General features: G+C 41.6%; 1 protein-coding gene across 6 annotated transcripts in view; it reads right to left on the bottom strand.

Moving 5' to 3' along the window:
- trps1 (trichorhinophalangeal syndrome I) overlaps positions 1–26,915 on the bottom strand; it is a 126,260-nt gene that overhangs the window by 67,849 nt on the left and 31,496 nt on the right. For 5 of the 6 annotated variants that reach the window (XM_061759350.1, XM_061759349.1, XM_061759353.1 and 2 more), the window contains one exon: positions 1,803–2,429. In XM_061759350.1, the coding sequence (XP_061615334.1) occupies positions 1,803–2,429 (627 nt within the window). The remainder of the gene's footprint in view (positions 1–1,802; positions 2,430–26,915) is intronic. The other variant, XM_061759355.1, reaches the window with a different exon arrangement.

Below are 26,915 nucleotides of genomic sequence, written 5' to 3' on the forward strand. Positions count from 1 at the left end.
GCATTATGAAGCGTAAAATACGACAATGGAGACCCCGGACTGTTGAACAGCTGAAGCTGTACATCAAGCAAGAATGGGAAAGAATTCCACCTACAAAGCTTCAACAATTAAGTGTCCTCAGTTCCCAAACCTTTATTGAATGTTGTTAAAAGAAAAGGTGATGTAACACAGTGGTAAACATGACCCTGCCCCAGCTTTTTTGGAATATGTTGCAGCCATAAAATTCCAAGTTAATGATTATTTGCTAAAAACAATAAAGTTTATCAATTTGAACATTAAATATCTTATCTTTGTAGTGTATTCAATTAAATATAGGTTGAACATGATATACAATTCATTGTATTCTGTTTTTATTCATGTTTAACACAACGTCACAACTTCATTGGAATTGGGGTTGTATGAAGAGCAACATTGATTTGCTGCTATCCATATCCTCAAAACATTAAGTATTATTAATATTTTATTTCATATTTTTGTTTTTCAAAGAAATATTCTTCTTTGTGGGCATGCGCTAAAGTAATTCTGTTGTTTTTTTTATCCTGTGTCAGGATAAACAGGACAGGACAGGTTACGCATAATGTAAAAACTGTTACTGTTAAAGTTGCTGTTACTGTTGCTTAATATTACAGAATTGCGACCAAAATTTATTCGGACATCTCTAATTATGCCCCCTGCCCCATTTGGAAATATCGGAATGAAATCCCTCATTTTTATTTATTTTTATTTTATGGACATTAAGAGATTTCCTCTTCATATGCACTCATGACAGAAACAGCTGATCGTAGCTTAGTGTCACGAAACTGCCACCATTCGTCACCAAAATGTATGGGGACATCTCTACCTATGTCCACTTCAACCTCTGAAAATAGAACGAAATCCCAAATAGTTTGGATGTTATGTTTTTTTTTTTTAAGGAGTGGCCATCGTAACTGGTAAGCGAAAGTGAAATGTAAAATAGTCAAATCCCAGAATACGTGCTTCGGCGATGCAGTACACTTTCAACAGAAATCTGTCTGAAACCGCATTACAGCAGAGAGTAATCAACTATGAAAAGCAAATTAAATCAATTAAGTGCATTGAGAGAAAATAATACAACAGCTACACAGCAAGCACACGTGTCCGAAAACCGGAAATGAATCAGTATGTGACCGCATAAGTCAGCCAGGAGATGCCGATAACATCTAACGTACAGTATATTAATATATAGTACTGTATATCATATATCTATAATATTAGAAATACTATTTGTGTTTGTTTGAACTCTTTTGCACCATAAAGTGCAGAAATGTGTAGTTTCTTTTTAAGATCTGTCTTTAATTATTAAAAACAAATATTGTTTCTTAAATCAAATTATCTTAAAGGGATTACAGTATATGACCCATTCAGAAATATTTCCATCATAATTTTACACTTACAGTAGCTCATTCCGTGTAGTGTGTCTGCCATATTTGTGGCAGGTGAACATTTTGAACTCTTTCCTACTAAATTGTTGTAAGACGGTCTTCAGAAAAAAAAAAAAAAATGTGTAAGGGAGAGTGGACAGACAGATGCGCAAACATGCCGACACGGGAAAGGCACAGTTTCTGGGAGAGTTTTCTGAAAGTGAATAAATTAAGGCTCTACTATGATGCCTTTGATTTTGCGGGAAGGTGGTGTGAAAGGGGCTGTTCACATCCTTTTTTGCATTTTCAATTAACTACCCTTTGACAAACCCCATGGACACACTGTCTTACTTGCTACTTTGTGTTGTTTACGACCACTTTACACAAAGAGGGTGCAAAACAAGGCAAGCTAGGAGTTACCTAGAGGTGTGTGCGGGGGCGCCATGTTGTGGAGAGCCAGGATGTGTGTGTCGAGGGCAGCGTCCTGCCGTGTGCGGTTGTGCAGTCCTAGGTGATACTTCCTAAAGTGCTTCACCAGGTCGGCGGGGTCGTTGCCGTAGTAACCGTAACCGCACACGTTGCACTTGAAGTCCTGCAGCTTGGGGGAGGGGCTGGAGGAGAGCGGCGGCGTGTCCGGGACCGACTCCTCCCTGCCTGCGTCCGGCGCGAGGGGCACGACTTTTCCCGCCTTGTCTGCGGGATCTGACTCGGCCGCTTTCAATCCTCCTCGTGAAGGCCTACCTCCACCACCTCCTCCTCCCCTCCTCCCGCCTCGCTCCTCGTTGCCGACAGATGAGGGCGAGAGAGACGAGGAAATGCACTCACTTTCTCCTTCCTCCTCCTCCTCCTCCTCGTCGGGCTCCTCATCAGCCCGGACTCGCTCCTCAGGCTCGGAGGGGCGGCTTATTCGGTCGGCCTCGGCTCCTACACGCCCCTCATCCTCCTCGCCGTCCTCCTCCTCCTCGCCCGCTGGCCTCCTCCCCTCTTCCTCCTCCTCTTCCTCACCTCCCACACTGCGGATAGGGGGATTCTTCTTCCTCACCATCGCTGAGAAGATGGAGAAAGTGGTGTGTTATTTTTATTTGTGGACTACATGGACACAAAGTGTGGTAAATTGCAGAGGAACTCACAATATGATATTGCGATAATTTCCAGCAATACCAATGGTATCACGAGCCAGCGATTGTGAGAGTCAATATAGACTAGTGCAACTTAAACTTACAAAGTTTGCGGATGTTCAAACTTGGTTTGTTTTTTTGCTTTATGACGCGAGCCAAAATTTGACTTACGAGCAAGCTCCAGATACACTGCTGCTCATGGGGTGATTTGAGCCATAGTTGGCAACTGTCAGCTCTTTACTGTATATACAAAATGAAAACATTTGCATGGAGCATGGAGAAACAACAACCTGACAGACACTGTCAGGAGACTTCCTGACATCTCTCAATAGGCCATGCCAATCAAAGGCACATCAACACACAAATGTACCACTTTTTAAAACTTATTTCTTCACATTTTATTTTATTATGTTTTTATATTTCACAATACAGTGCTATTTTCTTTATTTAAAAAACATGTAATTTAAAAAAATTTGTTTTTGGGTGCCTGGAACAACCTTGGTCACGGAACTTATTAAACCTGTATGTCAAGTAGACTTTACACAGCTTGATCGGTATCGGCCGATAATTAGCATTTTATGCTGATCGGGTTTCATGTCATAATTCGCCTATCCGATCAATGACAGCAAAAGACATTTACTCCGCGTCGCCATCGTGCACAGTGTATTTGAATCCAAAAGGTAGTTTATCTTTAGCCTGGTCGCGTGTCTTTTGACGTAGTACTGTAAATATCTGACAGCCAATGAAGTTGTTAAAAAATAAATAAATAAACATGTCGGCGGTGTGGGACAGACGACACGTCTGAGACAGACAACATCTAATGCCCGGATCAGGGTACGAGACAAATTTGCTCTTTCACGATTGGTCTATGTCAGACTACTGCAATAAAATCTTGTCTTCCGATACCACCGCATCCCGTTTTTTATGATCATTGGCTTTATCTTGTCAACTCAAATGCGACCGGATACACTCGTTACTGTGGCTATGACAACAAGAGTGGATTGCGCCGACTGTATTCTAAGGACAAAATGGGGAAAAACGTGTGTTGGTGGTCACCGGTGATCAGGACAGGAGAGGACGTTCGTTTAAGGCTTGCTTGAGGTATGTTCACGGACTTTTAATACGACACAGCTCGCAAGAAGGCAACAAAAATACACGATCTGACTTGAACAGTTATTTCCAACCTTATGGAGCCATGGAACATATTTTACAATTGATAAATCTCATGGCACACCAACAAAAACAAATGTCACAAAAAGTGGATATATTAATTACTGTATGTATTTCCTGCCATCTAATAGAAGATCATTCATTTGTTCTGTGTTACTATGCCTCACCGGCATAAATAGATGAACAAAGATACATTATTTATTGTAAATATAATGTTTTGAGCAATTAGGTACACAAGTATATACAGTAAATGAACAGGTCATTTAAATAGACAAATTGCTCCATCTTGTGATCGGTTATTGGTTTTTAAACTCGCTGATCGGCCCCAAAAATCCTGATCATGTAAAGCCTAATGTCAAGGTACCACTGTATATCCTCCCAATATTCTGCCAACGACAGAAATGTAACAGGTTCCACGATACAGTCTTTCTCCCATAACTGATATATTGGGAAGAAGACATCACGATATCTCTAACAGAAGAAAACTTACAATACGATATCAAAGCAGCATTTTACCAACGATAGAAAGCGTATCACTATATAGCAGTTGCATGATGATCAGGATCAGTAGAAGAAAATCCAGATACCTACTGTATGTGCCTCGTGAAAACTTGGGCTACAATACCAGTGATATTTTGCCAACTTTACCAATGGTATCGCCATACAGAATCTCTTACATAATACAGTATCTATGTAACCTAGGAAAACAACAGCTATTCTTTTCAGTTTGTAGAGTTGTAGACTAAGTCAATCTGTCGACTCACACTCTTTGTGTGTACGTTTAGATGTCACAACAAATGTACGTTTACATGTTACAACAAACAAGACATTAAATGCATAAGAATAGACTATATGCTGAATAGTGTATAACTAGCAGTACTGCTTGTTGTATAAAATGGGTTGATAAATTCAGAAAAAGCGATACGGACAAACAGACTGTACTTTGTGGAATCCACAACACTCTTTCCTACTCTTTCTTAGCCATGCAACTATTAAAATAAAGTAATTTATGTCTGCCAGGGCCTACGCCTCGACCAACCCTGGCACTATTTGTGTGTGTGTGTGTGTGTGTGTGTGTGTGTGTGCGTGTGTGTGTGTGAGATAGTGTGGGGAGCAGAGGAAAATCTCATCTGATGTTCACCACACCCAAGTCAGAATTCATCTCACACACACACACACACACACACACACACACACAAAGTGGAAAACGACATCGTTGTGGTGAAGCGATGACGCAAAAAGTCTCGACTTTAAGGAGCTTGCGAGTGACCAAACTGTGTTTCCATCTGCCGGACGTTCGTTAAGATGAGGGTAATAAAACTGTGAATATAATCAGACCCAATTGGTTGCTAACATTGATGTTCCATGCCAATTACAGGAAGACGTATTTATGCCAAAGTATAGCAGTAACTGCAAAAATCCATTCAGTCATTTTCTATACTGCTTGTTCTCAATATGGCAACGGGTTAGCTGGAGCCAATGCCAGCTAGCTTGGCGAGAAGCACAGTGCACTCTGGACTGGTCCGTCAGTCAATCGTACATACAGAAAAACAACATTCACACCTACGGGCAATTTAGAGACTTCGGTTAACAAAAGCATGTTTGTGGGAGGAAAATGGAGTACGGAGAGAAAACCCATGCAAGTGAGCCAAGATTCAAACAGAGAACTTCTCAACTATGAGGCAGACTAACCACTGCTTCACCATGATGCCACATTATAAATCAGTCTGACTGGTTGTCAAATAAACCCTTAAAAAGATGCAATTCTGTAGCATCCCAATGATATTTATTATGTGTGTGTGCGCATGGGTGTGATGTGAAAAATAGGTGCTATGAGTGTAGGATATTTTAAATGATGGAAATTTCTGCTTCCATTTTTGCCCATTGTTTCACTCCAAGGTTTAATATTCTATGTATGGGGAGGTATTGGAAAGTTTAAAAAAATAATTCCCAAAGTAAATGTGAAAAAATGAGCCTTCAGCAGAAATTATTCCCCCCACCCCCCGACTTTAAAAGGACATATACATAATTATTTGTTTGCAGTGAACGAGGACCGCGGTTTGCCTGCCTCACAAATATCCTCTTGCTTGCCTCACAAAGCCACTCTGAAGATATCTGATTGGCTGAGTCGTGTCATGTGGGAGGAGCTACAAAGCATGTGATGTGGTTTGTTTACTTCCTGTGTGCTACCATTTATTACCCGAATGACCACAAAAGATGCACTGGTTTAAATTAGCCTACCATATTTCCCCCAATCGTTATGTAGCATTGGTCTCAATCATTAATTTATGGGTCTAGGTTCCTAAAGAATGATGTCTGTGTTCAAATCCAGACCGGCGTCCACCTACTTAGGACCACCGATCGACAGCTTCAGGCTGTATGCACAGGTTGGAACTATTACTCTCAACTGCAATTAGGTGCAAGCCACCACAACATACTGACTTCACTGCATATCAGCAACTGCTGCTCGCTAAAATTACCCCCCCCCGGAAAAAAACAACAACGCTAAGCGGCCCCGCGATATGACAGGTAGGATAAATGCAATGCTTCATTATTTCCATCATTGTAAATTACCCTATGGGACTATTATCTAAAATGGATGATAATGACCGCTGAGGGATACGCTGACATGAGTGTTACAACTTCCCCATTTAATGACAAAGTAGGTGAAGAAAAAATGGTGAGAAATTTTATTTATTTTTTATTTTTTTAAATATGACTAGGTGATGTTTAAGATTTCTCGGAACTCATTTTAAAAGATACCACCATCAAGTAAAATGCAGGATTTTTATTTTTTATTCAAGAAAAAAACGACAGTTAATAGGGACCAAGCCGCGCCGTGAGTAATTGATATACCTGCAAAAAAAATTTATTCCCGATATTAATAGTTTAAACCGTAAATATATCAGAAACTATAATCCCTAAATGCTTTATTTTCAAAATCATCTTATATCACCCTTAAAAATAAATGGCTTACAGTTGATTTGCTTTGAAAAAATGCACTGAAAGAGCGCATTTCCATGCACATGCTTTCTCCTAATTTCTTCCACTAGCAACCCAGGCTAAACTCATCTCCTCCTCTTTCACACAGAGTTGAAACAAAATAATCGAATCAGACAAGTAGCAGAAGGCCATGGCATTCATCCACCATAGCCTTTCAAAGAACAAAGCAATGCAGGATACTGCTGCAGCTAAGTGGCTTTTTACTAGACTTTACACCGACCTGATCGGTATCGGCCGATAACTCGCATTTTATGCTGATCGGCTGATCAGTTTTAATGTCATAATTTGCCAATCCCATCAATTACGTCATTGATCGGCTCCACAAAAGACATTTACTCCACGTCGCCATCATGTACAGTATATTTGAATCCAAAAAGCTGGTTTATTTTTAGCCTTGTCGCATGGCTTTTGACGTAGTACTGTAAATATGTGACAGCCAATGAAGTTTATTTATTTATTTTTATTTTTTTTAAAACATGTCGGCGGTGTGGGACAGATAACACGTAATGCCCGGATTAGACTACAAGACAAATTTGGTCTTTCACGATTGCACTATGTCAGACTACTGCAATAAAATGTTGTATTCCGATACCACCGCATCCCATCTTTTACGATCATTGGGATTTATCTTGTCAACTCAAACGCGACCGGATACACTCGTTACCACAGCCCCGACAACAACAATCGATTGCGTTGTGTGTATTATAAGAACAAAATGGGGAAAAACGTGTGCTGGTGGTCACCGGTGCTCGGGAGAGGACTTTCATTCAAGGATTGGTTGAGGTATATTCACATACTTTTTAATACGATACGGCTCACAAGCAGGCAACAAAACGTAATGTAGCCTAGCAAGCTAGTGCTAGCACTAACGGTTGTACCAGCGTTCTGTCGAATCATGCTCTAAAGTTTCGGTGTGTGTGAAGTAATTTAATTACAATAAAGTTAGCACCCATTATTTCTGTCATGTTGTAATGTTGGTTTGACCTGACTGATTAGAATACATGACCTGACAAGATATTTTTGAAGATACGCAGAAAACAGTACACAAGTATATACAGGAAATGAACAAGTCATATAAATAGACTCCAAAATGCTCCATGTTGTGATCGGTTATAGTTTTTTGTTTTTTTTAAACTCACTGATCGGCCCCAAAAATCCTGATCGTGTAAAGCCTAGTTTTTACACAGCGGCATCGCATCCCAATCCCAGGACTAAATGTATGACAAATATAATACTTGTCAGACAGCAATAATTGCTTTTAACACAAGGTGGACATAGCGGGTGTTAAAACTACGCACACCCCTTTCAACATTGCAGAATACCCTTGCAGACAGGCCTAGTCCCACGTCTGGTACTACTACTGCTTGTGTTTTCCGGGGAAAACGGGCTTTACTCAAAAAGTACAAAGCAGTTATTTAGACGTCATTGTCACATGTGATTACGTGATGCCCTACTGATGGGACTTCATGGCTACATTGGCTTGACACTTCAAGTTAGCACTCTTTGAAGTAAAAAGTTTAATAAAAGTGCAGTATATGAATGTACGCGTATGCTTTTGTTCCCAGACAGACAAAACATATGCGTTCCTGAACTCGAGCCAAGCTGTAATGGGAATCAGACACAAGCGCTGGTTACTGGAGGAGTAGACAAGGGAGGGTTGTATTTTGAGCACGGATCGAGCTCTGGCCAAGTTTGGGTGTGACTTATTGATAATTAAAGCTCAATTGTTGAGTTTGAATCAATGAGGCAAAGTAGTGAAGTATTTTTAAACTATGACCACAATAGATTTCAAACTACTCTGTCACCTGAATTGGTTGCAAACAAATTAAAAGCAAATAATGACAGCGCATCATTACGTCTGCATCCCTGCAAATGCATTTTATTTGAGGCAAGTGTTTGTATCTGGACTTTTATCAAAAATAAATCAACAGGCTTGGGTTACTTTACTTTTATAAATTTAGCTTAAGAGGTTTCACTCTGAGTCTCAGCTGTGCTGCTTTTAGAAAACCGAGAAAGTTACAAAAGGATATCGTTGGTTGCAGTGTAGTTTTTCTGTGGAAAAAAATACTATTGTTTGGAAAATATGAGTTCTTCATTATCTTCCGCCATTGGAGATTTGTCAGAGTATACTGTTAATCAGCATCTGGACCGAGATTATATTTTGGGGACTGAGGTTTTTGAACATTTTCAGTTGATGATGGTTAACCAACCAAATAAACTAAGGCCTGGTGCACACACAAGGATTCTTAAAAGATTATCTTCTACAGAACCCACACATGAGGAATAAAAAAATAAAACGTATTGTGTATGGTGTGCGCCAGTCTCAACACAGAAGACCACACACAAAGATTATTTTCCGCCGCCAATTTCAAAATCTCGCGTGATTACGTGTAGTGAAGTAACAGTATGCCAAAAGTGTCATCATAAATGTCTAAACTCATTAGGAGGTTTCAGGACCTTTCAAATCAAACTCGACTACTAAATTGCTCTCTTTCCAGTCCTACTTCTTTTGTGAACGCACCCACTTCGTATCACTCCATCTTGGAGTCGCTCTCAATTAATCCATCACACATACCCACACTCATTCATCCCGCCCTTAGTTCTGCCGTTTTTACCTCGCTCGGTTATCCTGACGCAAACCGCGGTATGTGTGTAAGTGCGTTGTAGAGGTAAGACTACTCTTTTGGGGACTCTGGTTGGACTTTAATCAAGTCTAACTATTATTAGTCATCCCTGAAGCACTTTCCCAGTTAGTGTAATTAAAACGAGGCTATACTGACTTCAAAGAATTTAATATTGATCAACTTAATTAAAAATAGGAAAGCCACAAGACCAATACACACCGTTGACCAGCATCAATACACAAACTTCATTGGGTTCTCTTACGGTTCCGATGCGGCCATTTTGAGGGATCTCCTTGCAAAAGAGACTTGTAATTTCAATATGACCCCTAGGTTCCCCAAATAGAAAACAAATAATCTAAAATGACTCGACTACCACATCACCACCTGCGTAACAGTCCAAAACGTTATGCGCCGTTTGCTCTGCGTACACAATAAACACTCACACAAACAATGGCTATCCTCAGTGACTTGGGAGTACTATATTTTCACGACTATAAGGCGCACTTAAAAGTCTTAAATTTTCTCCAAAATGGACGGCGCACCTTGTGTGTGCACCGAGTTCCAAAATCTGTAAATGTTGTTGTGTGACTTTAATGAGCGCTCCGCTTGACTGACTGGGAGCATTTCCTGCCGACACGCTGCTAATATAGAGGAAGGCTGAGGACTGAGGACAGCATGCGGACGTAAAGGATGCGCGTGACAGAGGACGCTAAAGACACGCCCCCAGTAGGTATATAGTTCCGGTATGTGCATCGGTTTGGCTAAGGACCCCCGAAAATGGCACCTACGCAGAGACACGCTTACGAAGCACAGTTTAAACTGCAAGCTATTAGTTACGCGGAGGAACATGGGAATTGAGGAGCCGCGAGAGAATTCAAGATCAACGAATCCAGGGTTCGCAAGTGAAGGAAGCAGGAAAACGAGCTTCGCCAAGTCAAGAAGACGAAGCTGAGTTTCCGCGGAAACAAGGCGAGGTAGCCCGAGTTGGAAGACCAACTTGAGCAATGGATTAATGAGCAGAGAACAGCCGGGAGAAGCGTCTCTACGGTCACCATTCGACTGATTGCAATAACTCGGAGCTTGCCATCATTCCGGGAGGCTTGACGAAGGAACTCCAACCGCTGGACATCCGTGTAAACAGGGCGTTCAAAGTGAAGTTGAGAGCGGCGTGGAAGCGATGGATGACAAATGGCGAACACATATTTACTAAGACGAGGAGGCAGCGCCGGGTGAGTTACGCCACAATTTGTGAATGGATTGTGGATGCTTGGGCTAACGTGTCTGCTTTCACTGTTGTTCAAGCTTTCGGAAAAGCCGGCATCATTTCTGAGGAGCCGCACGACAACGAGACTGACTCAGACAATGACGAGAAGGAGCCTGGCGTATTTGATGGAGAACTTGCCCAACTGTTCATTTCGGATACAGAAGATGAGGACTTTGATGGATTTGTGGATGAGGATTGATCAAAAAATAATGTGAGTACATTGTTAAATACTTCAATCAAGTGCAACCGAACCGTTTTGCTCCTGCTGCCTTTTTAAAAACATTGTTTTAGCGTGCATGCATGCTACCGTATGTTTTAAGCCAGCGTATGTTTTACCATGCCTGCGCCCAATAATACGGTGCGCCTTATGTATGTGTTAAATACAGAAATAGACCCCGTAACTGAGACTGCGCCTTTTAATGCGGTGCCGCCTTATGGTCGTGAAAATACGGTATTTCAGTTACATAACGAAACAGAAGACACGGGTCCAGACAATGCATCTCTTCTGTTATTTCAATAATCTGTGACCTGAGTGTTTATAAGACTAAATAGCCTGGCCTCTTGTCTGGATTTTGACTTTACAAACACACACACACACGAACACACAACCACTAAAACACAGACAGCACTCCCCCCACTAGAGTCTTTAGAGCATATGCTGTCTGAGTGTGTGAATTTGATCAAATATAGCATGTGTGGTCACCTCCCTTTTTTTCTTAAAAGGCATCTCTCTTGTGGTTAGCATGAGAGTCTAAAGGAGCAGTCTATATGGTCACTCAATACTCGTTCTTGTCAAACAGATGGACTCAAAAGCTTGACACTACAATTAAAGCCAATAGTCTAAGCCTATTTCTGAAAATATATGAGATTGAATAATTTTGAATTTTGTTGGATTGCGACCTAACAGTCAAAATATCCCCCAACAGAATGTCTGACACCTATCATGTGACAGCTAAGCTGGGCGGAAGATGTGCCAAATTTCAAGTTAACCCTAACCCTAAACCAAAGGCTAAGCAGAGCTGTAGTGTTTAGCAAACACTAACAGAGCTAGCTTCTGATAAGCAGCACATACTTGCTTGTGAGTGAAACCGCTACACCAGTGATTCCTAACCATTGTGTTGTAAATGATCCAGTTTCACTTAAATTAACCCAAAATTATTTTTTTATTAACTACAATAATATATGTATGTTCGTCTATCTATGCCAGGAATGTATAGTGATAGGGAGAACAATTAAATGCTCTTCCACTGGATGGCAGAAGGTACTATTTAACCATTCACCTGATGCCATTCCTAGAACATAATACCTTTGTGTTCCAATGAAACAGGCCCAGATTTCAGAGTCCATTTTGAGGACAATTAGACAAGATTATCAGTATTTCAGGATACCGATTGTGACATTTTTGTCTGGGGTAGTACTGCACAACGTTTCTAATGTAAAATATGTACTTTGGCTTAGAAAAGGTTGCGGAAAACTCTGCTACACAAATTGACCAGTGCCATTCATTGGCTTGGTGATGAAGTGCTGGCTGCACAAGTGAAAATACTAGACGATACACAATCAAGATTTTTGGGGCCGATCATCGAGTTTAAAAAAACGATAACTGATCACCGATCCGATCACAAGATGGAGCAATGAGTCTATTTAAATGACTTGTTCATTTACTGTATATACTTGTGTACTGTATACTAAGCATCTTCAACAAACTTATTCTCTATTCAGGTCATGCATTCTAATCAGTCAGGTCAAACCAACATTACAACATGACAGAAATAATAGGTGCTTATAACTTACTGTAATTAAATTACCTTATTGTAATTCAATTAATTCACACACACCGAAACTTTAGAGCATAATTCGACAGAACGCCGGTACAACTTTTAGTGCTAGCACTAGCTTGCTAGGCTACATTACGTTTTGTAGCCTGCTTGCGCATTAAAAGTAAATCCTCTCCCCATCACCGGTGACCACCAGCACACGCTTTTCCCCATTTTGTTCTTATAATACACACAACGCGATCGATTGTTGTTGTCGTGGTAATGAGTGTATCCGGTCGCGTTTGAGTTTACAAGATAAAGCCCAGCGATCTTAAAAGACGGGATGCGGTGGTAACGGAATACAAGCTTTTATTGCAGTAGTCTGACAGACCAATTTATTTATTTTTTTTATAACTTTATTGGCTGTCAGATATTTACAGTACTACGTCAAAAGACACGCAACAAGCCTAAAAATAAACCAGCTTTTGGATTCAAATATACTGTACACAATGGCAACGCGGAGTAAATGTCTTTTGCGGAGCCAATCAATGATCGGAGAATTATGACATTAAAGCCGATCAGCATAAAATGCTAATTATCATCCGATACCGACCAGGCCGATCAGATCGGTGTAAAGTCTAGAAAATACAAATACTTTTACTGTCTTTATGGGTGTTCGCTTTTTTCTTCTCACTCTGGGCTAGCAGTGGCCACTCGCATCTTTGTGACAGTAATGAAAGCCGTACTTGGCATTGGCCCTGCATTTTAGGGGGTGGGTGAGCAGTGGCTCAATTGCATAAAACAGGACTGCCAGATTACAAACAAGGCCTCAAAAATCAATAAATAAATAGCAGAGTACTGTGCTGTAATTCCTAATCCTTGCGGTATTTTGTCAAATGTGTGTCACAGACATGACATGTTACTAAGACATTAAGACACATGGGAACTATTTTAAATTGTGAATAAAATGCATAATGTCGCCTTTGGGGCACTCAACCTTCGAGGTAACTATGAGGAAAGTGCTTACTAACACAATGAGTGCATGTAATTATAGTGAAATAGGCTGCCACGGCTAATAGTACCACCTGTACGGATCTCTCTCTCTCTCTCTCTCACTCACACACTCACACTCACACTCACACACACACACACACACACACACACACACACACACACACACACACACGTGGAGGTTCAAAACCGCTGAGGCAGCTCATAAACTCCCATTGATGTATGCATGGATGTATTTAACTGTTGGTTTAACATGCTCTGACCCCGCTAATAGAATACATTTATGTAAAACAGAGAAAAATTAATGCAATGACGCCATAGTTTAAGGGAAATACACCTACTGGGAGCATGTAAACATGGTTGCAAATCCTGCAACAAGCAACACGCACACAATCATCCAATAGGGATCGATCAGGCCTGAATAATTTTCTCTCATTGGAGTATGTGTGATTGCAATTAATGATTAAATCCTTTGTGATACGACCACATTGAAAGGATTAGTTTCCCCTATTCGCTGCTAATAATTTACAGTATTTCAGCACATTCCCACTTGATTAAATCCTCAAAGTGACCCACTCGGGTGACAAAAGGCTAGAAGAAACACAAGGTACACAAAACATACAAAAGGAAGAGAGGATGTTGTGGCACTTAGGTCCAATCACTTCCTGGCACACGTGTTTTGTAGAATACAAACAAACACATGGATACAAAAATGCATGAGAGGGACACAGAGACAGTTCAGAAAGCCCCGGAGGCCTAAGTTTGAGCTTTCATTTCCTCTGTCCTTTACCAAAAAAAAACCCAAAAAAACAAAACAACAATAAAAAACGGCAAAAATGTTGAAAAACATGCAGACATGCATGCACGCCAAGAGCTGATGATTATAAAGAACTCTGACCCCGCCTACGGGAACTAAACAGCACACGGATAGCTTGGTGTAAAAATGAATAAATAAATAAGGTGATGAAAATCAATGATAGTAACAGTTATGACAATGCAAGACACAAAAACATGGCATAAGTCCTTTTTAAAAAATGCATGCATACAAGTTACAAGATACTGTATAACCGATATTATATACATTTATTATATACATCCATCCATCCATCCATTATCTGAGCCGCTTCTCCTCACTAGGGTCGCGGGCGTGCTGGAGCCTATCCCAGCTGTCATCGGGCAGGAGGCGGGGTACACCCTGAACTGGTTGCCAGCCAATCGCAGGGCACATAGAAACAAGCAACCATTCGCACTCACAGTCATGCCTACGGGCAATGTAGAGTCACCAATGAATGCATGTTTTTGGGATGTGGGAGGAAACCGGAGTGCCCGGAGAAAACCCACGCAGGCACGGGGAGAACATGCAAACTCCACACAGGCGGGGACGGGGATTGAACCCCGCACCTCAGAACTGTGAGGCTGACGCTCTAACCAGTCTGCCACCGTGCCGCCTATTATATACATATATATACAAAAATGCACAAGCTTTCGCTCAAAAAAAGTTGCTGGGTTTTAAGCATAAGCGAGACCCAGCTGCCCAATTAACTATATTTATAATTTCATATGTACCTGTGGCTAGAAAGCAAAGCACATAGTCTTTGTGGCCAAAATACATAGGTGCAGTCAGTGAATGGGGGGATCGATCATTGCCAACAGCCTCTCAAAATATCCAGTCCCTCATTACTCTTGTCCGTATCCCGTCTTTGTGTCAATTCGCTTCTACCTTGTCAATCACACCACGCTTTTGTGGTTCAATAAAACATAATACAGTACAGAATATTGCATATGTAGCCTCTAACCCTAATACATGGTCACAGTTTTACCATTGCGCCACGTCGGTAGATCTGCAGTACTCAATCGTTTGGCGTGCAGCAAAAGTCGTCAACTGTACATTTTTTCACGATGGTCGACTAAAGTCACGTTCGACCACCTTGCTCGGTATGCAGCAGGACCTCAGGCAAATTTGAGTTACGTCATGGCTATAGTAACGGAACTCTTGTAAACCGAGAACCCCCAGCAATGGCTTTCAAATACAGGGCCATAAACTGGGGACCACGTCATCAACATTTTGCATGATTTCATGTATTCTCTCCAGCTGACTGACTGGACATCTCCTCACCTTGTATAATGAAACTTGGATGGATCATGGTACCTCCCTGCTCATTTAAAATAGGTGTGGAGTCATAATGAAGACAAAGGTAGGCAATCTTTGATGGCAAAGGAATGCAATCTGTTGTTCTCACGCCCGTCTTAACTGCTGGTACGCCCTTAAATATGAACAAACAAAATTGCGCGCACACAGAGCTGGCACACAAATGCACAAGATTTCACTGCTGAGATCAGCAGTTACTACACCCTTAATCTTTTCATCGACTATCTTTTGTTGACAACCTCTCCCGTCTGCCTTTTATTCATCGCCCTGATCCTCCTCTGATTTATGCCGCTGATGAATCACACACACACAAAAAATGAGATGATAAGATGGGTGTGCTGGTTGAGGCTTCCCCTTTTGTCATGTTTTGGATAACTGACAACCAGATGAGTCATCGGTGAGCGAGCCATCACCTGACAGTCTTGGCTGTATCATTTCTAATATACACGGGTGTCGATTGCAGAATGAAAAACAAATAAATAAATAAAATTTAAAAAACACGACTAATCCCGCTGTCAATCACTCGCTAGCCGTCTGATTTGTTTGCATGCCATCGTGCAACCGCAAAGCAAGCCGCAATCTTGGTAGCAGTTCAGATGTGCAGGTGAAAGGAGGGAGCTCAACATGCATCCTTGCTGCAGGTTTACAGACAATAAAACATCTCACCTGAGGGTTCCCATCATGGTTCAGAGTTTTACAGTCATTGTTGGCGGAGGTAACAATCTCTTGTAAATAAGACTCACCAAACCTGCATTTCAGCATTTGGTGTCTCGCCGCTAATTACACAATCTCTAAAAAACACAGAAGACGACAGTGCCATTTGAGAGTTGCGGAAGATTAAACAGTCAGATAAAAGGGACAGGGAAGACAAAGATTCAAACCAGAGATGAGACTGGGAAAGGGCTCACAACAGAAGGAAGGGGAGATGTGAATTCATTGCCTTAAAAGCAGATGGGAGTCAAACAGTGTGATAACAATCAGACTACACGTGGACACCGAGGGCCCATGACTTTCTCTTGCTCTCTTTCTCTCTCAGACAGATAAGCAGATAGCGAGTGTCAAATTCCGGGCCCATCACGCACTGGTGTGACACTCCACAGATCCCTGGAGCCGAGTTCTCCTTTTTGTCTCGTTTTGGATGGACGGGGATGTCAAAGGGTCAGGATCGCCTGAGTAGGGTCAGGATGACAAATCGAGTCCTCAATCTGAGGCTGAGGGTGCAGCCTGCAAACCTTCCAAAGAGGAAAGAGAATTACACTACCCGCTGACATTTACAGTTTTATTATGCAGTGTTCCTGCTTTACAACTTCTACCTCTGCATGTTAGCAATATTTTAGCAGAACTAGTGTAGCACCTAACTTTAAAGGCACTTAAAGAAAATTGAGCAGAGTGGCATTGATTTTTGTTGGATGTATAGATGCAATTTACTGTATATTATCTGACAAGAGGCACATACGCGAATGCAATGAATTCTACAGCTCGGTGATAAAGTGTGAAAATACAAATCAATGCTTTGAATTTCTTTATGGATGCTAATTTTTTTTTCTTCACAATCTACTATTGTCTCCTGCTTCAGCAAGTGGAAGCCCCCCACCTTGATGGTGTGGTTTTATCCTACATGCACCTATAATCTCCCAGGCGGTGCTATTCTATAGCACAGACTAGACAGAAAAGAAATCTTGAGTGCTAAAGTCCCCAAAGTTCCATGCGTCACCTCACCACAAAACACTGTGGTGGCAAATGATCTGCCTCCCCTCCCTGTGTCTATGTGGCACTCTCTTTTACTCCCTCTGTCCTATTATGGACATAGCAACAGTGTTGATGTCAGTACGACAGAGGCTTGATTCACCGGCTGTCCCCATCTGAATGTGCACGGGTGCGTGCTAGTTAGCAGATAAGGGCCATATATAAACAGCACTTGAAAGTAGAAATGTAAATGTTTGGACGTGGCTGCAGAACACGGGACTGCATTGAGATACCGCTGTGAGCAAAGAGAGAGCCAGAGATGAGATGAGAGTTCACGCCGGGAGAAGACACAGGAGGCCGCAGTCGGATCCCTCTAGTTAATCAAGTCCTGAGGAATTTGTTATCGAGAAAATCCACAGTGTATAAGCGGGGATGGTGCAAGTTTGGCGAGGTCAGAGGAGATGGATGTTGCTCTTTTGTGTAGCACAATGGTGAAAGCCTAATGACATGATGCTTTAAAAAAATAATAAATTAAAAAAACAGCGATGCCGCTATCAGTATTTCTGGAGAGTAGAGGAGGAATGAATTCAATGATTAAAAATCAGTTTTCTCCAGTTATTACAGATGGCGGTTGAAAACTATCACACTGTCTGGTGTCAAGGGTTCCCAAACTTTTTGGTCCAGGGAGAGACATTGTTGTTGTTATATACAGTATATCACTATAACGCTGTCTTGAAATGAATGTTTGCAACCAGCTACGAGAGTTAGTGTGTCTACAATTGGTGAATTAAATACTATAGACTCACTCCTGAGGCAGACAACTAGCTAAGTAGAATGGCAAACATCAGATCCTTTCCGCTCTGACATCACTTTACAAAGCAGAGAAGAGCCGAAAAGTAGTTACTAATTTTCTGAGTAATTTTACTGTTGTGGCACATTTTGTATTTTTTCGTTTACATTTACCAATGTAACTGCGGCTCATGTTCAATTGAAAAAGGTTGTTTGTTACTTACCCAAACATTTCAAAATAATATATTTTAGAGTTGTAATTGCAATACCGTGAGTATGCAATATTTTTGCTCACGGATATCATACTAGACTTTACACCGATCGTTATCGGCTGATATTTAGCATTTTATGCTGATCGGCGTAATGTCATAATTCGCCGATCCGATCAATGACGTACGTATACACGATCTGACTAGAGCAGTGATTTCCAACCTTTATGGAGCCAAGGAACATATTTTACAATTTAAAAATCTCACCAACAAACAAAAAATGGATACATTAATTACCGTATGTACTTCCTGCCATCTAGTAAAAGACCATTTATCATTTGTTCTGTCTGTCACTATGCCTCACTGGCAAAAATAGATGAACAAAGATACATTATTTATTGTGAATATAATTTTTTGAGCAATTGAGTACACAAATATATACGGTAAATGAACAGGTCATTTAAATAGAAACACTCCTCCATCTTGTGATCGGATCAGTGATCGGTTATTTCAACTCGCTGATCGGCACCAAAAATCATGATCGTGTAAAGCCTATATCATACCATGAGAATTTGATACAGACCCATGCCCAATTCTCATCATGTTAAGCTTTTTATTCTGGAAAAGACACGCTTATTTGCGAAACGATACGATTATATTGTATTAAAAAAGAAAAGAAATAACCTTTTCTTTATTGTTAATGCTTGAATATCAGATTCACTTGGTGATACGTTACAGTCACGTAAGCGCTTTTTTTGGCCGAAAGCTAAGGTAGCGAGGACTAATTGGTTTAGTATGTTTGTTTTACTGGCACACTGGGCTTCAAATGTAGGTATGCACTTTTTTTAAATGATATGGCAATTTATTACAAATTTTGCTGACCACCAAACTATGGCCAATAGGGTTTGAGAACCACTGGTTATTTTGGCCACAAGATATGTTCTCCCATATGTGTGGGCTGTTAGCATGCAGAGGCATAACGGGAGAAGAATATTGGCTGAACCATGAGCACGACGTTTGATTTGACTTTTACACTTGGCTGAAAGATGTATTACAAGTGCATCAAACGCCCCAGGCGATCGGGTTTTGCCTGAAGCGCAGCTACGGTTTTCTCCTTTTTAATCAACGGGCAATAAGCACAATTGACTTGCTGCCTCCTCGCTCTTCATTTGCATGGGAGATCCAATCAGATGTGTTACAACCAGGCGTGAATTAAAGTCCATGGGGGTTCGCAGAGAACCTCTAGGCCTTGTACGGCTTTACCTTACTTGATCCGACAGGCGGCGCTAGATCATTTGACTTGACTTAGTTGGCTGCAGGATTTTAGTGTTGCATTTTTTTCCATGCATCCCTATGGACCAGTGTTTGCTAACTGGTGCCTTAGCTCTTGAGCAAGGCAATGGATCCACAGCAACATAGGCAATGGGCAGCCCTTAGTGCAAGTCGACAGTCTTTTTTGTTGTTTCCGGATAAAAAGCTTGGAAAATCAGGAGATATGTTTTTCATTTTGTAATGATAGTGTTTAATAATTCTTCCCCCTCCAAGGGCCTAATAAAGAATTTCTTCTTCTGTGATCATGTTAACATGAAGACTAAAACCACTTTTTTTGTATTTTTTTATTTTTATTTTTAAAGGGGGTGAGGGGTGCACTCCATTGCGGAAACTTGATGGAGCCACCAAAACGAGAGGTTGTTCTCCCAACAGATGTTGTACATTAAATGGAACATGTTGAAACTAGACCAAAACGAGCAGCCATTAGAAACAAAAAGGCCTTTCTTGGAGCTGTTACAATACAAATTGAGTTAGTCAGCCACTTCTGTAAGGATTTTGCATCTAAACACCCGCTTTTGCGTGCCTTTGTTTGACCTAATAGTCTGAGTTTGATAATCACTCGAGTAAGAAGTAAATCTATGACTGGTATCTTGACTTCTATACACGTTACGGACAAAGCAATAAGAACCAATTAAGCAAACCAGGTTTTTGGACTATTTGTCTTATGAATCAAAGTTCTAAGAAGGCTTTGTAAATGTTAGACAGGTTTCTTGTGGGTGTGCATGGATCTGCTTATATCTGTCAACACATGACGATCAACGAGGCATGCGTTCAAGTGATTCTGCATGTGTGAGACGTTGATTGTTCACAGGTCTCGGGAAAAGCGACCACTGCCCCGACTGTTACGCCAAAATAAACCGAAAGTCACAAGGAAAATGGACACAAAGAAAACACGAGGAAAGTATGTGCGGGGGGGGGGGGGGTGTACCGAAGTGATAATTTCGGAACAAGCCAAAAACAAGTAAGAAAGACTATCAAGCTGGATAAACTGGGCTTGAAAATACATATTCAGCAAGTGTTGGAAATTAGGGGTCGGAATTTCATAGTAACTGGAGATATGATATTTAGATATTGTTGCCAAGGATATCAATATTCTCACTATGGGTGTAATGGTACATGTATTTATATTCAGATCTGTCTGTCTGGCAGAGAGCGTATGGGTTCCCACACAGAATATATTAGGTAAGGGACAGAAGTGTAACTCCCTTTTGCTCTTGCCAAATGCCACTCCATAAAGAAACAGTGCTGTTTAGCCTCAGATTAGTGGACACCATGGCATGGCTAGCGATCATGCTTTTAGCAGATTGTCACACTTTGCACTAGCACGAAAAAAGTATCCAGAAATCCATCCACTTTCTTTTGCATTGGTCACAAGTGGGCTGCAGCCTACTAAGCTGACAATGGGCGAGAGGCGGGGTACACCCTCGACTGGTCACCAGCCAATTGCAAGGGGCGCATATTTCAATTTCAATTTATTTAGGATAGCCCCCTCAGATGCAGCACCTCGTGTTCGAGGGGGTCCTAATGTATATAGAGAAAATAATAATCTACATTGAGAAACAACCATTCACGCTCAACAGCCATTGACAATAAGAGTCTTCAATGAACCTAACTTGCATATCTTTGTGCTGTGGAAGGAAATCGGAGCACCTGCAGAAAAGCTGTGCTTGCAAATAAACTTGACACACGAAGGCTTGAACCTCAGAACTGTGAGGTAGACATGCAAACAACATCCCCACCGTGCTGCATGAAAAATTAGTACAGCACAAATGCAACTTCCAGTGTTGTTGTTGTTAATGTTACCCATTGATTGTACATTTTTCTAAAAAGAAAAACTATTAATGTTGCACTTTCCTAAAAAGAAAAAAAAATAGTCTTTATTGTGTTGAAAAATAATTGTAAATATGTCCTCCTATGTCCAAATTGGGTCAATTGCATATCTTTTAAATTGAAACTATTGGTCAGTCCCCACATGGGTCTGTTATTCATACATCTTAAATGTTGAAAAATGGCCTGCTCTTTTTGAAGATGCCATGGTCATGGCTCAACAAACATGCCAGACAACAGCGATATAGAAAACAAGGCAGCATGTATGTAACCGTGATTTTTGGCATACCGTTACACCCCTAGTTGAACGCTCATCCCACCCAGAACATTTGCAGTCATCAGGCTTTGTTGTACATTTAATGTTGTTGGGCATTGGGGAACTGGCTGTTACTGCCTATGAAAGCCGGACTAAAACATTGGTTTTCATCTGTCATTTATCTAAGCAGGGATGAATTGAAAGTACTGAAATGCACATTGTATTTGTTCACGTCATTCATTTTCCATACCGCCTATCCTCACTAGGGTGACAGGCGTCCTGGAGCCTATCCCAGTTGACTCTGTGCGAGAGGCGGGGTACACCCTGAACTGGTATAAACAAACAACCATTTGCACTCACTTTCATACTTACGTACAATTTAGAGTCTTCAATTAACCTACCATGCATGTTTTTGGAATGTGGGAGGAAAAGTACCTGGAGAAATCCCACACAGGCACGGGGAGAAATATGCAAACTCCACACAGGCGGGGCTGGGATTTGAACCCCGGTCCTGAGAACTATGAGGCAGATGTGCTAGGCAGTTGTCCACCGTGCCTCCCCTGTTCACATCATATGACTAATATTTTCTAGCACTCCTACTGGACAACAAAATCATCAACGAGTTCTCCTTCTGCTGTTGTGGACTGTATAAAAAACTGAGGTGTGACAGTGACGGTGTGAAATCCAGCATTATGATTTCTTTAGGTGGTGAGTGGAAGTGAGTGAGGTAGCATCTGACATCATCGCTCTGAGTGCAGCTTTTTTTTTTTCCTCTCCTCAAGACGTTTTTGTTTTTACAGCTTCAACTCTGGGCAGACCCAACCGCTGTGTGCGCGCACACACACACAAACCCCTAAAGAGGCCTTTTTCCACATAGGGCCATATGGTGCAGACAGGCGCACGGAAACAATTCTCCAAAAACAACACACACACTGCATTTAGAAACCTGTCATCCAGATAAACACACCACACACACACACACACACACACACAGTTAAAATCTGCTGAATGAATTGCTGCCTTGTTCGGTGGTGCGCTAATGGCAAGGAACCTGCCATAGAGATTACCACACTCGCACACTCACATTCTGCATTAGTTATTCTAGGGCAACTATCCATTGGTACCAAATTTAATATTCCAATAGAGGCCTATACGCAGGCTCATAAAGACAGCTGATCTTTAGCTTGTACTGGCATGATTACATCTTTAATATAGCAGAGTAAGGTAATAAAAAACAAAAATCTGCAGTGAATGACTGGCTGGCTGTGGTGTGGCTCTTCAAAGCAGATATGTGTTTCCATGCTATTTTCCAAACTAGCAATCCAAACTTCCAGTAACTTCCACCACCAGGCTCTGGCAGCCAGTGGAATAGCGGGGAGTACGCAGCCGCCACATTCAACAACATGGCAACGCGTTCGGTCATTTGTGTAGCTGGACGCCCGGATTAAGGAACCGTGTGGAATTGATTAATCGCGTCTTGAGGCAAAATGGATTGCACTACTAGTTTTGTAACCCAAAGAACAACAATATGATGACAGCAAAGTGCTACAGCCACACAGACCTCGCCATTATTCTGCTGCATGGAAACAGGACTTTAGAACATTCACAAGGATTCTACCAACCTTACAGGCTGACAGAAAGTGAATATATTGAATTTACCCGGGCTTGCCAAGTCAGTATCTCTTCAGTATTCAACCATAATTACATTTGCTGGACTGACTTTTGCTAGAGTGTGTTCATTAAAAATAACTAGCTGATCATTTTATGGATCCACCATAGTCGATACGGGAAATCAGGTCCAACGCCTATCCCTGGGTACTTACTTTGTGTTTGTTTGTTTGTTTAGGGTGGATAAAAACAAGCCAAAATTTATAAAGAAGAAAAAAGTGTTTCTTTGGCTTTTTCCCGTGTACTCCTGTTTCCTCCCGCATCAAAAAAACAATGCATGTTAAGCTCATTGAAGACTTAAATTGTTCATAGGTGTGAATGTGAGAGTGATGGTTGTTTGTCTTTTATGTCCCTTGAGATAGCCTGGCGACTAGTCCAGGCTGTACCACGTCTCTCGCCTGAAGTCAGCTGGGAGAGGCTCACCTGCGACCCTAACGAGGATAAAAGAAAAATGAATGTATCACCTGTCTGTTTTTATCATTCAAACAAGTTTGGATACTTTGGCTGACGGCTTACCACGGCTAATGGAAGCACCATCCCTTCACCACCGTTTTTATTGTATGTGATGCCTGCAAACTTTCCTTGACTCTCATGCATCCCTGTTTATTTTATTTATTTATTTATTTTACGGCTGGCCCTGCCTCCAATAAAACAAATAGAGTGAGAAAATGTTTTGCAAAAAAATAAGCAGTAAAACCCAACAGCATTCGTGTATTTGAAAGCTCTATGCCAAACGCTTTCAATAATGTCAGGACACAAGGGCAGACGGTATGAAAAAATGCTCATGTGTAACTAATATGGCTTAAATGTTTAACTCCTTTAGGAAAACCAACAGTCTCTGCAACGCTGTGCCGCTGACTTTGCAAAAATTTCCTCCCAGACGCGCTTGCAGCAGCTGTATGGCTCACTGGCATATGGATTAAATAAATACAGGGTGCGGGGAGCTTGTTAACACTTGTTCGCTTGGCCACTGCACGTGGCGGTAGCCAGAAAGCGAAAAAATAAATAAATAAAAAAAGACAAAACACCCCGTGGCAGCACACATACAAGCAGGTGAGGGAGTGTAGCTCGGCTTATCACGGAAGCGAGTCGCAACACATAATGTAATTGCTTGGGAGGCAAACGCAGCATGCAAGAGCAGGCTAAGGGAGCAGAGTTGACGCTGAACCATGAGTCGGGTTTGTTCGCCCGTTGGCTATGTGGCTGGTTTCGAGCCTAATCTGATTAAGGCATTTCAGGCCCAGCCCGGCTGGAAACAGGCGGAGACAAATGGAGCGGGCCTCGGAAATCTCGGTTGGAGCCACTGGCCCCGCTTCATCTTGTTACCTTTTTTGTCTAATTAATGGATGTTCCTAAAGGGGAGTCAGGGAGAACTCTCACCAACATTAGCTCCGCCAACACGTGTCAGTCATATGTGATCACTTTGACTATTTGTACACGGTAAAGACCTAGTAACCTAGTAATAAGAATACAGTGGACCACCACATATTTGTGATTCAGTTTGTGGTACGAATTCACCTATTCACAGATTTATTAATTTTTTTAAACCTATCCTCCATTATTTGCAGAAAAACCCGCTGATTCGTGGTTTTCTGTACAGTAGCAAAAAAGTTTTTAAATTATTTGCTTCTTTTTTGTATGTATTATACATTATGTAAATTATTGATTTGGAGTCTCTTTCACTGAGACAATGAACAGTTACTTTCGCAAGCCAAAATAACGAGTTGTCCACTCAACCAAACTTGCCTTACGGAAGGCAGAAGGCTGTTGTGTGTGTGTAGGCGGTGTATACACATACACGTACACACACACACACACACACATACACACATACGCACACAATCCCAACTCTAACAGCAGTTGTGTTAGATTTGTGACTGACAGTCAGCGGCTATATAAGATGGCGGCACCCATGTTTGCTGCGGCTGCTTTGGCTCACGTAATTTTGCCAAACTACAACTAATCACGGGCATCGAAACCAACCTCAGCCAACAAACCAGCGCCGTTTCCCACCATCACAGGTGGCCCAAGGAGCGTCGGCACCATTGTTACAACTCCTGCGCTTATGAGTATGAGTAATTCTACAGTAATTCTTCATTGACCTGCACGTACAGCTACTATATACAGTGGGGCAAAAGAAGTATTTAGTCAGTCACCAATTCTGCAAGTTCTCCCACTTAAAAAGATGAGAGGCCTGTAATTTTCATCATAGGTATACCTCAGCTATGAGAGACAAAATGAGAAAAAAAACATCCAGAAAATCACATTGTCTGATTTTTTAAAGAATTTATTAGCAAATGAAAATAACTATTTGGTCACCTCGAAACAAGTAAGATTTCTGGCTCTCACAGACCTGTAACTTCTTCAAGAGGGTCCTCTGTCCTCCACTCATTACCTGTATTAATGGCACCTGTTTGAACTCTTTATCAGTATAAAAGACACCTGTCCACAACCACAAACAGTCACACTCCAAACTCCACTATGGCCAAGACCAAAGAGCTGTCAAAGGACACCAGAAACAAAATTGTAGACCTCCACCGGGCTGGGAAGACTGAATCTGCAATAGTTAAGCAGCTTGGTGTGAAGAAATCAACTGTGGGAGCAATTATTAGAAAATGGAAGACATACAAGACCACCGATAATCTCCCTCGATCTGGGGCTCCACGCAAGATCTCACCCCATGGGGTCAAAATGATCACAAGAACGGTGAGCAAAAATCCCAGAACCACACGGGGGGACCTAGTGAATGACCTGCAGAGAGCTGGGACCAAAGAAACAAAGGCTACAATCAGTAAGACACTACGCCGCCAGGGCCTCAAATCCTGAAGTGCCAGACTTGTCCCCCTGCTTAAGCCAGTACATGTCTAGGCCCGTCTGAAGTTTGCTAGAGAGCATTTGAATGATCCAGTAGAGGATTGGGAGAATGCCATATGGTCAGATGAAACCAAAATAGAACGTTTGGGTAAAAACTCAAATTGTCATGTTTGGAGGAGCAACAATGCCGAGTTGCATCCAAAGAACACTATACCTACTGTGAAGCATGGGGGTGGGAACATCATGCTTTGGGGCTGTTTTTCTGCAAAGGGACCAGGGCGACTGATCTGTGTAAAGGAAAGAATGAATGGGGCCATGTATTGTGAGATTTTTAGTGAAAACTTCCTTCCATCAGCAAGGGCATTGAAGATGAAACGTGGCTGGGTCTTTCAGCATGACAATGATCCCAAACACATTCCCCGAGCAACGAAGGAGTGGCTTCGTAAGAAGCATGTCAAGGTCCTGGAGTGGCCTAGCCAGTCTCCAGATCTCAACCCCATATCAAATCTTTGGAGGCAGTTAAAAGTCTGTGTTGCCCAGCGACAGCCCCAAAACATCACTGCTCTAGAGGAGATCTGCAAGGAGGAATGGGCCAAAATACCAGCAACAGTGTGTGAAAACCTCGTGAAGACTTACACAAAACATTTGACCTCTGTCATTGCCAACAAAGGGTATATAACAAATTGTAGCGTGTATGGGGTGGCATAAGAATTGTGCTTAATTTAGAAGGAAACGATGAGTTGGAAGATGCGCCTGCGTCACTTCCGGGTTATCGTAATTTTAAATTACAGCATTATAAATCAAGATATCTGATATATATGAGGGGCACCACGTCATATTTTTACAAGTTTAACTT

This window comes from Phyllopteryx taeniolatus, chromosome 21, assembly GCF_024500385.1.
Source record: "Phyllopteryx taeniolatus isolate TA_2022b chromosome 21, UOR_Ptae_1.2, whole genome shotgun sequence".
Taxonomy (NCBI): Eukaryota; Metazoa; Chordata; class Actinopteri; order Syngnathiformes; family Syngnathidae; genus Phyllopteryx; species Phyllopteryx taeniolatus.